The sequence below is a fragment of the Chaetomium tenue genome, assembly GCF_020726465.1.
Source record: "Chaetomium tenue strain MPI-SDFR-AT-0079 chromosome Unknown F5144scaffold_1, whole genome shotgun sequence".
In the NCBI taxonomy this organism is placed as follows: Eukaryota; Fungi; Ascomycota; class Sordariomycetes; order Sordariales; family Chaetomiaceae; genus Chaetomium; species Chaetomium tenue.
Window position 1 is genome coordinate 1,750,936 of NW_027117329.1, and position 14,909 is coordinate 1,765,844.

Sequence of the window (14,909 nt, forward strand, 5' to 3'; positions counted from 1 at the left end):
AATGTAACTGTCAAGCGCGTGCTCTTTAACAGCGTCGTCGCGTCTCGGCGACTTCGACGACATTTGCTGCACCGATGCGCCGACCACCCTTGCACATGCGCACCTTTTTGCCTGGCAGTGCTCGGTATGTAGATGATCCAGACTCTTCAACAATGAGATATCTAACCTATTATTTTCTCCCCGAGAAGCAACCTAGGCTGTCCCCGGTGTCTCCTCGGAGCGTGACCACCTTCGAGCCATCGCAGAGATGGTGACTACAAACGGTTTCCTAAGCGACGACGACGAATTATTTGTCAATGGAGCTACCGAAGAGCCAGCTCCGTTTACCTTTCAATCCTACCTTAGCGACGACGACGATGCGCCCGATCCCTTGACCCTAGACGAAATCGCCAAAGTGTCCCTCGCAGCCCTAAACAGCTTCGTATCACCCCCGCCAGATGAGAGCGAGTCCACACCGACCACAGAAGAGGGGAAGACGAATGGGGGCATTCAGACGCCCGCCGAAGAGTCTTGGAACGGCGCACGGCATGTCGACATCGAGGTGCGGTTACCATGGATACCGCCGGCGCAACGAGTCAGATACCTGAAGTTGGAAGTGGACGGCTACCGGGCCGAAGACCACGACTATTTGAGGACGAGGAGACGGCGTAGGGTAAGTTATAGTTGATTTTTGGTTGTGGTTGCCTGCTCTGTTCTGTTCTGCCTCTTGGCCATGGGGCGATGTTGGCTTCGGATGGAAGGGGGAAATGGGGATGTGAAGGAGTACAAGGGGGGCACCCGAGCTGCCTGGAGTTCTGCCTGGAGTCCTGTCCCTAGAAACCTTGGACTCTGAGGCATAGGAGAGACTCTCAAGGTACACAAGCCCACGGGCAGCTTCACGGGGGCAAGGGCAGTCCTTTTCCTGCTGCTGCCCAAACCACACTAGGCGGGTTCCGAGGAGCCCCTCCCTTCGATATGGAGGGTTGGTGCGCCACGAAACTTGGAACAGTCTCCCTGTGTTCACACGACTGGACACTCCGATGAGTTGACCGAAGAGCCATCTCGAGAATTCCGGGGACAGTTTCTTCAGCCAGACAAACCGTGCCTTGTCACTTGCCTCCCCGGTCCCAACTCCACATCTTCACACTTCCTTTCTTCCGTCCCCTTTCTCTCTCCTCGAACAGTTTTTCCGGCCCACCACTCTACAAATATTATTTCCTTTCGCACAATATTCCTCTCTCCACCATCAACTTCCATCTTCAACTCGCAACGCTGGAACCGATCGTAGAAACCTACGCGATCGGTCTTTACTGCGGTTAGCTGGGATCACTACCCATTACTTTCGTTATTTTAACGATCGTTTCCATCACTTTCACTTCATCATTCCCACATCTCTTATCGCGTCAAAGGTAGCGACCGAGTGGTCCTAGGCCGTTCTACCGATCGCCCATCATGGTAAGAAGCTCACAAGGCAGACAAGTTCATTTGAGCAGAAGCCTGTTTTTTTACGGTCGCCGTTTCAGATACCACTTGCTTGACCTATTTAGAAAGCGATATTTCGTTTTGATACGAGTGCTAACTTGGGCGGTAGGATGGCGAATCCGATTATGCGGAGCAGTTTGGCACCCGCAAAAGGAGACGGGCTGCCGATGCCGATTATGGCAGCGAAGATGAATTCAATGAAGACTCCGATGACGATATGGAAGACGTGCACCGTCCTCGCCAGAGGGTAGGGCCAATCGACAACTTCTTGGAGGCTAGCAACCGCCGACGCAGCACTCGCGCGAGCACACGAGAGAGCACACGCGCCAGCTCACATCTCGTGTCCAGCGAGGGTGAGCACGGGGCAGAGACCACACGGGGACGAAACCTGCGACCCAGAGCCAGCATCGCTCGCAATCTTGGCCCTCGATACGATGATAGAGATGAGCTCCAAGTCTCAGACGGAGATGCTGATGACCCGACTTTCGCCTTTGTCCAGTCTGATATTGTCAAAGGTAAGAGGAGGCGCCTTAAGAGGGGCACTGCTCGAACACGGCAATTGGCCCTCCGCCAGGCGGAGGGCGGTGACTCGGATATCGAGTTTGAGTCTCGACGCCGTTCATCGCGAGCCAACAGGTCTACTCGGCTCATGACGGACGGCTATATCGACGACGACGATATCTACTACAACGACGATATCTACTACAACGAAGAAGAGAAAACCCCGGCAACACCCAAGGTCGCTAGCGTGCGAGAGGTCTTCAAGACGGCATCTTACGAGTTTAAGGAAGCTCATAGGACCGTCTGTGACTCTTGCGGCTACGCCGAGGACCATAACAAGGGGCCCATGATCAACTGCCAGGGCTGTTCAAACTCGTACCACAAGGCTTGCCTCGGCATTCGCAGCTCCCGCGACCACCGGGTCACCAAGGTCGCCGCTGATTCCTTTGTGCTGCAATGCAAGTTCTGCATTTGCATTTACCGGAAGAAGGATCCCCGTGCTCCAGGTCACGACCTTTGCCAGGGCTGCCATACAAAAGGCCAGTCCTGCGCGCCTTTCTCAGAGAGAAAGACGCCCAAGCAGGAAGAAGCCCTGCGCAACGAGAACGATGGCGTGGACCCCATCACCCCTGTCGACCCAAAGCTGGTCAACAACCCAGACAACGTGATGTTCCGCTGCGGCCGCTGCCATTGTGCGTGGCATTACGAACATCTCCCTCACCCAAACAAGTCTCGCGACCCGGCCATTGATGACCCGCTCAACTTGCGCAAACATCGTCGTGAGGAGTATCAGATCACATGGACCTGCAAGGGCTGCCAGGACACCGAGGAGGAAAAGGTGGACAGGGTCGTCGCCTGGCGCCCACTGAACCCCAAGACCTACAAGGAGGGCCAGTCGATCACCGATTTTGGCGAAGACAGCCTCGAGTATCTCCTCAAGTGGGAAAGTAAATCGTATAACCACTGTGTGTGGATGCCCGGGCCCTGGTGCTACGGGGTTGTCAAGTCGGCCATGCGGCAGGCCTTTATCAAGCGCACTTTTGGCGAGGCCTCCGATGAGGGCATTGATGGCGAGCGGCAGAATACCGACTCGCTCCTCAAGTGGACAGACAAGGAGGCCATTCACGACGTTTGGGTCACGCCTGACATTATCCTCGACGTTCACTACGCCCCGAGGTCGCGCGAAGACGACAAGAAGTACAGGGCCAAGTCTGCCAAGGACAAATTCGAAGACGATCTCAGCCGCATCTACCACGTCATCAAGATCTATGTCAAGTTCGAGGGCCTGGGCTACGATGACGCCGTCTGGGACACTCCTCCGGCTCCTGATGCGGGACCCAGGTACGACGCCTTCTGCGAGGCATACCGCGAGTTCCTCAACGGCAAGCATTTCCAGTCTGAGCCCTGGACCATTATGAGAGACCGGATCGAGGATTTCCGCCAGCGCGACTTCCGCACTGATATTGAAGTGAAGGAGCAGCCAAAGGGGTTGCAGCGGGGGAAGCTCATGCAGTACCAGCTTGACGGCCTCAACTGGATGCTCTATAACTTCCGGGAGGACCGCAGCGTCATTCTCGCCGACGAGATGGGTCTCGGCAAGACCGTCCAGGTCGTCGCCTTGCTTTCGAGCTTCATCCAGGACAGCCCCAAGATCTGGCCCTTTTTGATCGTCGTCCCGAATGCGACATGCGCCAACTGGCGCCGCGAGATCAAGAAGTGGGCGCCTGACCTCCGCGTCGTGGCATACTACGGGGGAAGGGTCTCGCAATCTTTGGCTTTGCAGTACGAGCTGTTTCCAAACCAAACGAAGACCATGAAGGCACACGTGGTTATCATGTCATACGACTCTGCCAAAGACAATGAGACGCGCCTCCGATTCGCCAACACCAAGTGGGCCGGCTTGGTCGTCGACGAGGCACAGGCCCTCAAGAACGACGAGAATACGCTGTACAAGGCTCTCCACGCCTTGCGCATTCAGTTCAAGCTGCTGCTTACCGGAACGCCCCTTCAGAACAATAAGCGTGAGCTGTTCAACCTCCTCCAGTTCATCAACCCGTCCGTCCGGGCGGAGCGTCTCGATGAGCAGTTTGCTCAGATCACGTCGGAAAACTTGCCGGAGCTGCATCGCTTGATCCGCCCGTACTTCCTTCGCCGGACCAAGGCCGAGGTGCTCACTTTCCTGCCGCCCATGGCCCAGATCATTCTGCCCGTCAGCATGAGCGTCCTGCAGGAGCGCCTGTGCAAATCCATCCTAGAACGCAACCCCGAGCTCATCCGGTCCGTTTTTGTGCAGGGCAAAATGAAGGCCCACGAGAGAGGTAGTCTGAGCAACATCCTGATGCAGCTGCGCAAGTGCCTGTGCCACCCTTTCATCTACAGCCAAGCCATCGAGGACCGAACCACATCGGCCGAGCTCACCCGGCGCAACCTGGTGGAGGCTTCGTCGAAGCTCATGCTGCTCGAGATCATGCTGCCCAAGCTGAAGGAGCGCGGCCACCGCGTGCTGCTGTTCAGCCAGTTCTTGGACCAGCTCACTATCCTCGAGGACTTTTTAGCCGGCCTAGGCCTGAGGCACGAGCGCCTCGACGGCAGCCAGTCGAGCATGGAGAAGCAGAGGAAGATCGACGCGTTCAATGCCCCCGACTCCGACATCTTCGTGATGCTGCTGTCCACGAGGGCCGGCGGCGTGGGCATCAACTTGGCCACGGCGGACACGGTCATCATCCTCGATCCCGACTGGAACCCGCACCAGGATATCCAGGCGCTGTCGCGTGCCCACCGTATTGGCCAGCGCAAGAAGGTGCTGTGCTTCCAGCTCATGACGGTGGACTCGGCCGAGGAGAAGATCCTCCAGATTGGCCGCAAGAAGTTGGCCCTCGACCATCTGCTGATCGAGACCATGGACAACAAGGAGGAGGCGCCCAACGACGTCGAGTCTGTGCTCAAGCACGGCGCGGCTGCCCTATTTGGCGAAGGTAAAAAGAAGGATGCCATCACCTACGATTCGGCCGCAGTCGACAAGCTTTTGGACCGATCGATGGTAGAGGAGACCAAGACCGACGAGGACAAGTCGGCGGAGTCTGCGTTTTCTTTTGCTCGCATTTGGGCCAACGACGAGGGCGCGCTCACGGAGAATCTGGACGAGACGGAACAGACTATGAACCTGGGCGTCTGGGATCAGATCCTGGAGCAGCGCGCGGAGCAGGCCCGGCGGGAGGCGGAGCGCAACATGGAGACGCTCGGCCGTGGAGGACGGCGCCGTGGGGTAGGTGATATACACGTGTTTGGAGATGCATCGCTAACCAGTACAGGCTGCCAACTATACCGGTCCTCGGTTCGAGTTTGACGAAAACCAGGAGGCACCTGCGGCAGACAGCGAGGCCGATGTTGACGGCGATTTCGTCGGCAGCGACAAGAGCGGGGCCGAGTCTAGCGACGAGGAAATGGTGCGAACGGGTGAGTCTACGCCGAATGGGACTAACTCGCGCAAGGGGCATCAAGGTACGAAAACAAAGTCTCCGTCCAAAACTGCGGCACGGGGTGCCAGTCGCACTCCAGCCACGCCCAAAGCCAAAGTTGGCAAGCAAGCGGCACCCAAAACAAGTAGCTCACGCAAAAGGAAGCAGACTCCGAGCCAGGCGACGGCGAAACCACCAGCATCCGGCAAATCCTCGACGACCTCGACGCCAAAGCAGCCAAGGGCCAAAAACCTACCACAGCCGCTGTCCTCCGGCCCCCGCCAGCCCAAGGCTCCCACCAAGTCGCCCAGACAACCCAAAACGCCAGCCAGCGCCGGTCGCGCAAAGACGCAAAGTCGTCGGCCCGCCACCAAGCTGCCACTTCAGCCTCTCGAGATGGAACCCCAGCCGCAGCCACAACAACCGGCAACGCCCGCGGCGGACCCAAGTCCATCCAACGAGACACCGCCGACGCCGGCGGGCTCGGCCTAGCCAACAATAACCGGCCAGCCACCATTCCAATCCACAGCACAACCCCCATCCCCGTCCCCAAGATCCCCGCCCTCCGCGCTCCCACCGTCACCACCACCACACCCTTCCTCCTCACAACCGGGACACCCCTAACCAACTTCACCACCACACAACCCACCTTTCGCCCTGCCGCCTTCCAACCACCATCCCCATCAGCAGCAGCAGCACCACCACCACCACCCCCAACAACAACACCAAAACCATCCACATCCACAACAACAACCCCATCCACAACCTCCAAAATCGAAGTCCACCTCCCCGCCCAGCCGTGCTTCGTCTGCCAGTACATGCACCCCGACACCTGGGAGTGTCCCGAGATGCAGTCGGAGGTGCAGCTGCGGCTGGCCATGGACCGGCTGCGGCAGGCGAGAGCGAGGGCCGGCGGGGTGGTCAGTGGGGCGGCGGGGGGCGCGGTGCTGGCGAAGAGGTGGGCGTTTTTGATGGGGAAGTTGAGGGGGGTTAGTGGTGGGGGGGGTGGTGGGGGGAGGGGGGAGTGAGGATGGGAGGTGAAGGAGAGGAAGGGTGGGTTTGATGTCTGTTTTTTGTTTTTGTTTTGTTTTTCTGCTTTCTGGGAAGGGGGCGGTTCCTCCTCTACTCTGCCATATGGCAAGGGGGATGTGGGAGGGCTGGTTGGGATAGCATGGCGGATGTATGGATAGGAGAGGCGGCCTCCTGCCCGCAACATGGAAAGAGAGGCGTTGGAGGATTCATCTTCGCCCGTCAGCCTCGCTGGATGGAGGGTTGCTACTTTCGAGGATAACCGCACTGGGAGACTACTGCTTTCGGGGATAGACTGCGGTCGCAGCACCGCGGAGAGAGAGACATTGATTTCTGGGAGACATCGCATTCGGTGGGGAGCATAGCGCCGGGTTTGGTTGCTTTCATTCATGGGCGGCGGCGGCGGATAGCATTGCATCAGGGGTACATATTTGCCTCACAAATCAATACACGGATGCCGACTGCATTCTGATTTTGTCATACCCTTTTTTTTTTTTCTTTTCCAACCCTTTTTTTTCTTTTCTAGCCCTTTTTTTTCTTTTCGAACCCTTTTTTTTTCTTTCGAACCCTTTTTTTCTTTTCGAACTCCCCGGGATTGCTACTCTGCTTTGTGTTCCTTGTTTGCGATACATACCCGCGGGCGTCGGCCCGTCTGTTTCTAGAAGAATGCGGGTGGGCGTTTGCGTTTGCGGCTGGGTGGCGAACTCTCCGGGCCGGGCTCAGGGGTGTCAACAAATCGGGAGGAAACAATTGATGCCACGACCACGCACAGCATCCATATCGGATTGCTCTCTGGGGGGTGATATGGGTGCGGGCTTGTTGGTAGGAGGGAGGGGAGTATGCCACAAACAGCCAAACGCCGAAATACAATCTCTCAGTTAGCATTTTCATTGGCGACGGGCCAAACGAACGGGAAAGCCACAGACCTGCGTTGCCGGTGTGACTTGCATGGCATCGCATGAGCCTGGCATGGGAGGCTTGCATGGCGTTGCCGTAGCCATAACCGGCAAAAAAAGGATGGAAATGCACAGCTGGCCTGCAGGTATGTGTGCGTATGCCGATCCGTTTTGCTTCTGCTCCGCTCTCTTGGTATACGCTACACATCTTTGGCGAGACTCTCACTCGCAGACACTAGTTTGGCTGCTGTTTTGTTGCTTGCTAGTAGGCTTAACCCTGTGCCTAACCTGCTCTGTTTCTAGCCCCGTTGTGTCCCTGCTTTCTCCGCCATGTTTCTGTTTCTGCCCCTGCCCTCACTTCTCGTGTTGTACATGCTCCTTTACTGTCCTGTCCAGCGACTGTTTGTCACGTGGCGGAGAGAGAGAGGCAAGCCCGGTGTTATGAATGCAGGTATCCGGGCCAGAATGCGGGGAACCTTATTTGGGCTCTGGAGGGCGTTTGCAATCGCTGTTTGCCGGCTGGGGGTTGGGGGGATGGCTGTTAAGATGTTGAGAGCGGGCTGGATTGGAGAGAAACAAGTGGTGGGAAAAGGAAGCGTCGTGTGAGAGCAACACGCGGGGTGTGTATGCTATTAATAAAGGGGTTATCTGGCCTGAATGGGAAGATGGAAGGCTTTAAAAGGTTCCTAGTATTCGCCTCTAGGAATGCCATCATTGGGACTCACGCCGCCATCCTCAATGCTGAAACTACCAGTCTTTTCCTGTCTCACCCTTCTCTGTCAACTCCCACGGTGCACCAACTCAGCCCTGTTCTTCGACACCAAAGACCGACAGACGTAGGCGCTGCAGTGCTGTCGTGACACCCGTGTTACGCCTTGCCGCAGGACACTCCAGTCAAGTGCCGTCAACGGTTTCGCAACACTCGCCCCGGCGTATACACCACCCTCACTCTCCCTCCTGACTGACCTTCGGCAGACCGAGTGACGACGGACCGAACACGACCCCGGCCGTCACAAGACAGGCGGTAAGGAAAGGCACCAGGTGCCCGGTGCCGGTGCTGGTGCGGTCTCGCCCTGCTCTTCCGTTTGCACTTCTTGTCAGGCCCGCTTTTGCCGCCTTGGGCTCTCCGCCCTTTTCGATCTGCTTCTCTTCCTTATGCTGGTCGCCTTTGCCGATCAGCTCAGCTCATATCTTGTTGCTCGCGGCTTTCCCTCGACTTTACTTTTACATTTAACGCCATCCCCTTTCCCTTGCTCTCAAAGCCCAGACCATATTACTTGTTACCATGGACGCTCTGCGGGAACTGAGCCAGGCTGCACCCCTCGAAAAGCAGCACAACAAAACCTCCGAGGTGTCTTCTAGACGCTCTGGCACGCCTTCTACCTCTTCTGAAGAGGCTTCCAGGTGCCACACACAGAGCCCCGAGGGCGGTTCTTCATCCTTGTCCTCGGCCGAGAATTACAAATTCACCCCTGACACGACCTCTTCCACCATCGACACGGCCCCTTCTTTTCCGCTCGAAGCTCCTCCCTTCAGAATCATCACAGATTCACTGCCTTTGACCCCATCAAACTCACTCGGCGCCCCGTCTTGGCCGGCCATGTCCCTCCACGACCACCGACGCGACCAGAGCCTGAATGAGTACTACACCCAGCTCGAGATCTTAATGATGGACGAGGAGGAGGTGGATGGACATGCCAACAATGCCGACAACGTTATGGACTCGGTCGAGTCCTCAAACGCCCAGTCCACGATCCGCCACGACGAGACAACCCCTGATTTTAGGCACAGACTTGGGGCCAGCGACGGCGCAGGCACTGCTGACGACCATCAGCGTTACCGATACGGGCAGTTGGGGGTTTTTAGACCCTTTTCCCGTTTTGATCAGGCATCGCGCCCCATCGCCTCGGACAACTGGCGGGCCAAGAGCGCTACCGAGTCTGGTACTCGGCCTCAGCCTCAGCTGCCCTCTCTCATGACGGGCAACAACACGAACAACATGGTCAATTCACTTTCGCCCGTCACTCCGAGTAGCTATCCACACCTCTACACGCCGAATCGCAGCCCCATGACGGCCCCCCTCAACGCCAACATGGCAGGTTTTGCCCACCTACACCCAAATCTGAACCTGACCCCGAGCCCGCACCCCCCGCCCACGCCAGTCTCATTGCCGACCCCGACCTTGATGGCCTTTCCAGGGCGCAGCACTGGGAATGGTCATGTCCACCACTTGTCCGGGAGCGGTTTTGGGACGCCGAACATCCACCCCCCGACACCTGTGGGTGGAAACACCAGCATGGCTCCCATATCCGTCCAGGCCGACTCGATGGCCCTTCAGATGAACAACCTGGCACTACACCACACAAGAACACTGAGCGGCAGCTACGCCAGCAACAATAACGGAGTCACCCAGATGATCGGCGGCGGCGGCTACGGCAACGGACAAGACCAAGGTACGGCTACCTTCCCAGTGACCGTCTCCGACAACACGCTCGGCTACTGCTTCATCCGCCCCAACGGGACCCGCACCCGTCTGGTGCCCGTCGACATGCTGCCGTACCAGCTTCAGGGTATTCCGCCGCAGGAGACTGGGAATGAGTGGCTGGTTTCGTTGCCTGTGCCAGCGGGCGTTGGGAGCGACGGGCGGTCGACCAACAATCAGGTGTTGAGGGCGTTTGTAAGTTTGCTGATGCGCGTTTTGGACTTTACTGTGATGGTATTAACGATATTTTAGGCTTCTCCGAGCGGAAACAGTGGTGGTGATACTATTCAGGTATGCCCCTTTACGTCCCCTTTTCTCCCCCATTCCTGCTTCAACCCCCTTGACATGTCTACCACCGTCCCTGTCCCCCCCACCAACTTTCCACCACACCCTCCCCATCCAAAAAGCCATTCACAGACGCAATACGCCAACACATTCTCTCAAACAGTCCCACATCGACCGCATCCTCGCCACCCCCTCCGAGCCCCAGCCCCCATCACCGGGCTACCACCACCATCACCAGCACAACAACAACACCACCCACCTGGGCCACACCTCCTCCAACTCAGCCCAAAGCAGCCAATCCCAAACGCAGACATCTCTAACCCCCACCTCACAGGACCCAAACAACCACCCGTCCCCCTCCCACACCACCACCACCACCAACACCTCCCCCACCACCCCCGTCCCCACCCCAATCAACAACAAACGGATCAAAGTCTACTGCGACAAGTGGGTGCACGAGGGCGTGTGCGCCTTCACCCAACAGGGGTGCAAGTACAAGCACGAGATGCCGGCCGACAAGGCCACGCAGCACCAGCTGGGCCTGTTCCTCGGCTATCCGGTGTGGTGGAAGCGCAGACAGGGGGAGCTGGCGCGCGTGCAGCAGCAGCAGCAGCAGGGTGCGGGTGCGGGTGCGGGTGGAGGTGGAGGTGGAGGTGGGGGTGAGCAGTCTCCTTCTTCGTCGTCTTCTTTTTCTTCTTCTTCTTCTTCTTCTTCAGGTTCTTCTTCTTCGGGGGCGGCCTCTGCTGAGGAGAGGTCGGTGAGGTTGCTTCTTGCTCCGCGGGGGAGGGCTGGTCTTGGGGGTCGGTTGGGTGGTAGGAATGGTGCTGGTTGTGGTTCGGTTGATGAGGAGGCTGGTGAAGGGGAGACGGAGGTGGCGAGCCCGACCGGGCCGCTCTCTGAGCAGGGCCCTCGTCGAGGTGCCGCTGTCAGCGGGGGTTTGGCTGCCTCGCGCTGGGGCGGCAACTTCGGCAGCCCCAGCGGCAGCAACGGCGACGGAACCGAACACGGGTCTGCCAGGGAGAGACTCCTGCCGCCGTCCTGGCGGACGCCGTCGTCGGTTGAGGCCGCTCAGCGGCACCCTCATCCAAGGCTGCAGAGCTACGACGGCGCAGACGCCAGCCCCGTTAGCAGCCACGAGCTATCACTGCACCGTCATACCGCGCCCGAAGCCGAGCGCGGCATCAGACGGTTCATCGGCGCCACCAACAATAACATTAACACCCACCTGTCCACGCCTACCGCCCTCGCAGCTCACGACACTCGCCCCCGGCTCTGGGAGGAGCACCACTACGTCCACCGCACCCTCCAACCGCAGCCGCAGTCACAGCCTCAAGGCCAACTCAGCCGCGGAGGTCCTGCCGCCTGCCCCTTTGGTAAGCTCTTCCATTCTTATACCCGCCCCCATTCATCCCCCTCCCCCCGTTGGTATTGAAATACCTTCCCATCCAGAATGGGCAATCCCTGCCAAACAATAACAAAAGGGGGGACCCAGAGTGGGCGTCAACAAACCCATCCCTGAGAAGAAAAGAGAGGAATCAACCAAAAGCTAACCCACCCCCCCCCCCCCCCCCCCACCAGCCCTCCACCACACAACAACAGCAACAACAGCAACAACAACACCGACATCCCCCTACGGCCCCATCGCACCGCCCCCGCGCAACCCTCGATCAACCACCACCACCACCACCACCGGCGTCATCCGCCCCGCGCGGGAAGTGCCCAACCCCTACGCCACCGCCGCACCGCTGCAGCCGCCGCCGCCGCCCAGCGCAGCCCAAACCGAAACCAGAACCGGAACCGAGCCCGCACCAAACCCTGCCGGCGGTGCCGCTGCCAGTGCTGGTGAAGACGGGGACGGGGACAGCAATCTGTTGCTGCTGGGGCAGCTGGGGCCGCTGGCTGGGTAGCGCCTCTCTCTCTCTCTACTACCACCACCACCATCCACACGGGGGGTTTGGCTTTTGGCTGGGCGACGGGCTTTGCTGACTGACTGATGGGCCGAGTTGGGCGGGCTGGGTGAGTGAGTGGGTGGGTGAGTGAGTGAGTGAGTGGATTGAGGTGGGTAGAGTCGGTTTTGTTTTCCCTCTTGGTTGTTGTTGTTGTTGTTGTTTTCAGTTCAGTCGGTCAGTAGGTAGTTGTGCTTTGTGGTTTGGGTTGGGTATCAGACACTCGGCAAACAGGGCTGGTGTGGGGGGGGGGGGGGGGGGGGGGTGGTCGTGTTTTCGCTCCTTGCCTACCTAGATACGGTTTCTAGTTTCTCTTTCCCTTGCCTTTTGTCCTCTCTTTGCTGCCTTGCGGTTGTGCTCGATAGGTGTTTGTCAGGAAGTCTGTTGGGGCGCTCGGGTATAGACGGAGACAGGCCGTGGTGTATGTATGGTATGCCGCAGCGAATGGGGGCTGGGGTATGCGCGGCTGACGGTGTCAGTTGCCACCGTCTGGTTTTCTGCGTATTGCGCTGGATCTCAGGGAGTGGAATTCGCGTAAATATACGGACCATTCAACCTCGATTGTTCAAGTCACCTCGTCCGGGAGAAGCTCCTTCGTGTAACAGTCTCTGGTATAATACTGCTGTCAACCGCTGTTCGCCCTCTAAAAGCAAAGTGACCATCATCGAGCCTATCGCCGGGGTCTCACCAACACAGGCGTTGCGTCCCTCTGCGTTGCGCCCCTGTGCTTTCCAAATTGTTCTGTCTGTCATTGGCTCGAGTTGGCAAGAGGGGCATGGTGTGTGTAACTCAGCGGCGAGCAAAGTGAACAAAGTGCAGGCTCGACACTATCTACTTAGGTGATACGCTGGTCGTTTTGTCTTTCTGCCCACTCCTCTCCTACCAGGAAACATATCCAGGGCCGTACTTTCGGTGACAACCATGGGCGCTGTCTCGGCGGTACACGCACTTGCCTCTTTTCCATCTGCAAATTGCCCAAGCCGAGTCTCGCAACCCACCCCGCCGATACCTCGGCCTTGAGCAGCTCGACAGCCTGCTTCACAAAGTCTTCCAGCTTCCAAATGGCCGCGTTTTGGTCCGCTATCCGAAAAAAAGCGTCGTTCAGTATGGCGAGAGTGTCGTTAACCTCGGGAAGCATTGCATATTCCAGCATCACCTTTTCCCTGCCAGCGTCCCATTTGAGATCCCACCACCAGGATCGGTCCGACAAGGCCGAGCAGACGCGGTGCCGCAGGGTATCCTGGAGGATACAGACACGCTGCACCCTAGCGGCCACACCGGCGAGGAGGCGGCGCTAGATCTTCAAAGCCGGATACAGCGCGTAGAAGGCGGCCAGAGCACCATCGAGAGCCCGGATCTGCTCTTCAATGTCGTCTTTGTGGAAATAGTTAACGAGGCGTGCAAACCACGACGGGGTGCCGCGCTCCTCGACCACGGTCGCCTTGACCCGCTCGGCGGCTACCGCCACAAAAGGTAGGAACTCCTCGGCGTCGCAGAGGGCATCCCTAAGGGCTGAGATACATCCATCGGTCGTACATGGTACATCCTTCGGGATGCCGTAGGATAAATAGGCGAAGTAACGTTCCGGGTCGCGGCACCGGCCTTCGGCAGTCTCCCTGAGACCAGTCTCCCACGTCGGCTTCATGGTGTCGCAAAACCCTTGTGGTTCCATCCATAGGCCTCCGTCCTCGCGCGGGACACCCCTGAAGTAATATGGAGGCGGAAGTCCCCTGGTAGGCCGCCGCGTCAGAGCCTCGAGCATACCGTCAAGCTGGACTGACGTGTTGGAAGACGGCCGTAGGCTGGCGAGGTATCCAGGGAGAGTACGGCCAGGGATAAGAGATCGACGGGCGTCCTGGAGTAGTTCACGGGGATCAGGGAGGCGAGCAGATCTGATATTCGGGCTACCAGCCTTGCTGCGGCTCCCTTTTCGTGTTCCGGGCCACGGGGAAACCTCCGATTCGATGTCGTATCTCACATTGGTGAGGAGATTGAGGCCGTTCCGCGGCCACTCCCTCCCCATGCTATACAGGTCCCCCCAGATCTGACCTGCACGGACCAAAGAGAGGAGCTCCGGCCTCGGAGGCTCGGCCAAGGACTCATTCAGGGTGTCGTACTTGGGGTGCTCGGGCGACAAGCCCGAGAACAGCAGGCCGCTGGCGGCGCGGAGAAGGACAGGCCAAAGTGTATCCATCAACTCCAACGTGAGTGTGATGTTGGCCAGACTAACAACCAACGGAGCGTGCTCGGCCTTCAGCGGTCGTACCTTTTCCCGGTGTGATGATAATTTCGTCGGAGGCCTTACCAGCTCGATGACCTGCACCGTGGGGAGCCAGGATGCCACGTCGACCGGAGGCAGACCAGGCGCGTTGAGGGCGAGGGTGATGTTGGAGGTGCGGTGGGGTAGGAACATATGGACGGATGCCTCCATGACGGTGTCGGCGATCGTTATAAAGTCGGTAAGCGGGGAGGGAGAAGTTACTATGTCGATGTCGTCCGGGCCGAGTTTCGAGACCCGGACGTTGACACGGGGATCCCCGGCCCATCCCCAAGCAAACCAGGCCCAAAATGCGGCCACCATGACGGCGGTGAGAAATCCGAGGAGAGTGCCTCGACTGCCTGCGCGCCATTGTGTCGTGTCTCGGGACATGGCGGGGGTTCGACTGCGGCTGGGCCTGCGATGGCTAGGGGCATTGCCAATATTGCCTTCTTCGTTGCCGTTGCCGTTGCTGTAGTCGCCGTCGTGGCCCTCGCGGTTGTCACTGACGCTAACGCTGTCGCCACCGGGAGCACGGCGGCGGCGGCTGCGGCGGAGATGGGGGGCCGGCCCCGGCTCGAGGGGAGGAGCCAT

General features: G+C 58.5%; 3 protein-coding genes across 3 annotated transcripts; 2 read left to right on the plus strand and 1 right to left on the minus strand.

Annotated features, from left to right (window-relative positions):
- Position 1: 1 nt before the first annotated feature.
- Positions 2-6,448, plus strand: F5144DRAFT_522503 (PHD/FYVE-zinc-finger like domain-containing protein; the record flags this gene model as incomplete). Its single annotated transcript, XM_066786744.1, has 5 exons — positions 2-124; positions 189-652; positions 1,571-5,227; positions 5,274-5,463; positions 5,589-6,448. The coding sequence occupies exons 2-5, from the start codon at positions 248-250 to the stop codon at positions 6,446-6,448; spliced, it is 5,112 nt and encodes a 1,703-aa protein (XP_066648100.1). The 5' UTR covers positions 2-124; positions 189-247.
- A 2,182-nt stretch (positions 6,449-8,630) lies between these two features.
- Positions 8,631-12,019, plus strand: F5144DRAFT_607889 (uncharacterized protein; the record flags this gene model as incomplete). The annotated part of the gene is made up of 6 exons (XM_066791573.1): positions 8,631-10,022; positions 10,080-10,118; positions 10,276-10,771; positions 10,829-10,865; positions 10,929-11,485; positions 11,712-12,019. The coding sequence occupies 6 exons, from the start codon at positions 8,631-8,633 to the stop codon at positions 12,017-12,019; spliced, it is 2,829 nt and encodes a 942-aa protein (XP_066648101.1).
- An 870-nt stretch (positions 12,020-12,889) lies between these two features.
- F5144DRAFT_597327 (uncharacterized protein) lies at positions 12,890-14,909 on the minus strand (the record flags this gene model as incomplete). Its single annotated transcript, XM_066790866.1, has 3 exons — positions 12,890-12,937; positions 13,008-13,323; positions 13,375-14,909. The coding sequence occupies 3 exons, from the start codon at positions 14,907-14,909 to the stop codon at positions 12,890-12,892; spliced, it is 1,899 nt and encodes a 632-aa protein (XP_066648102.1).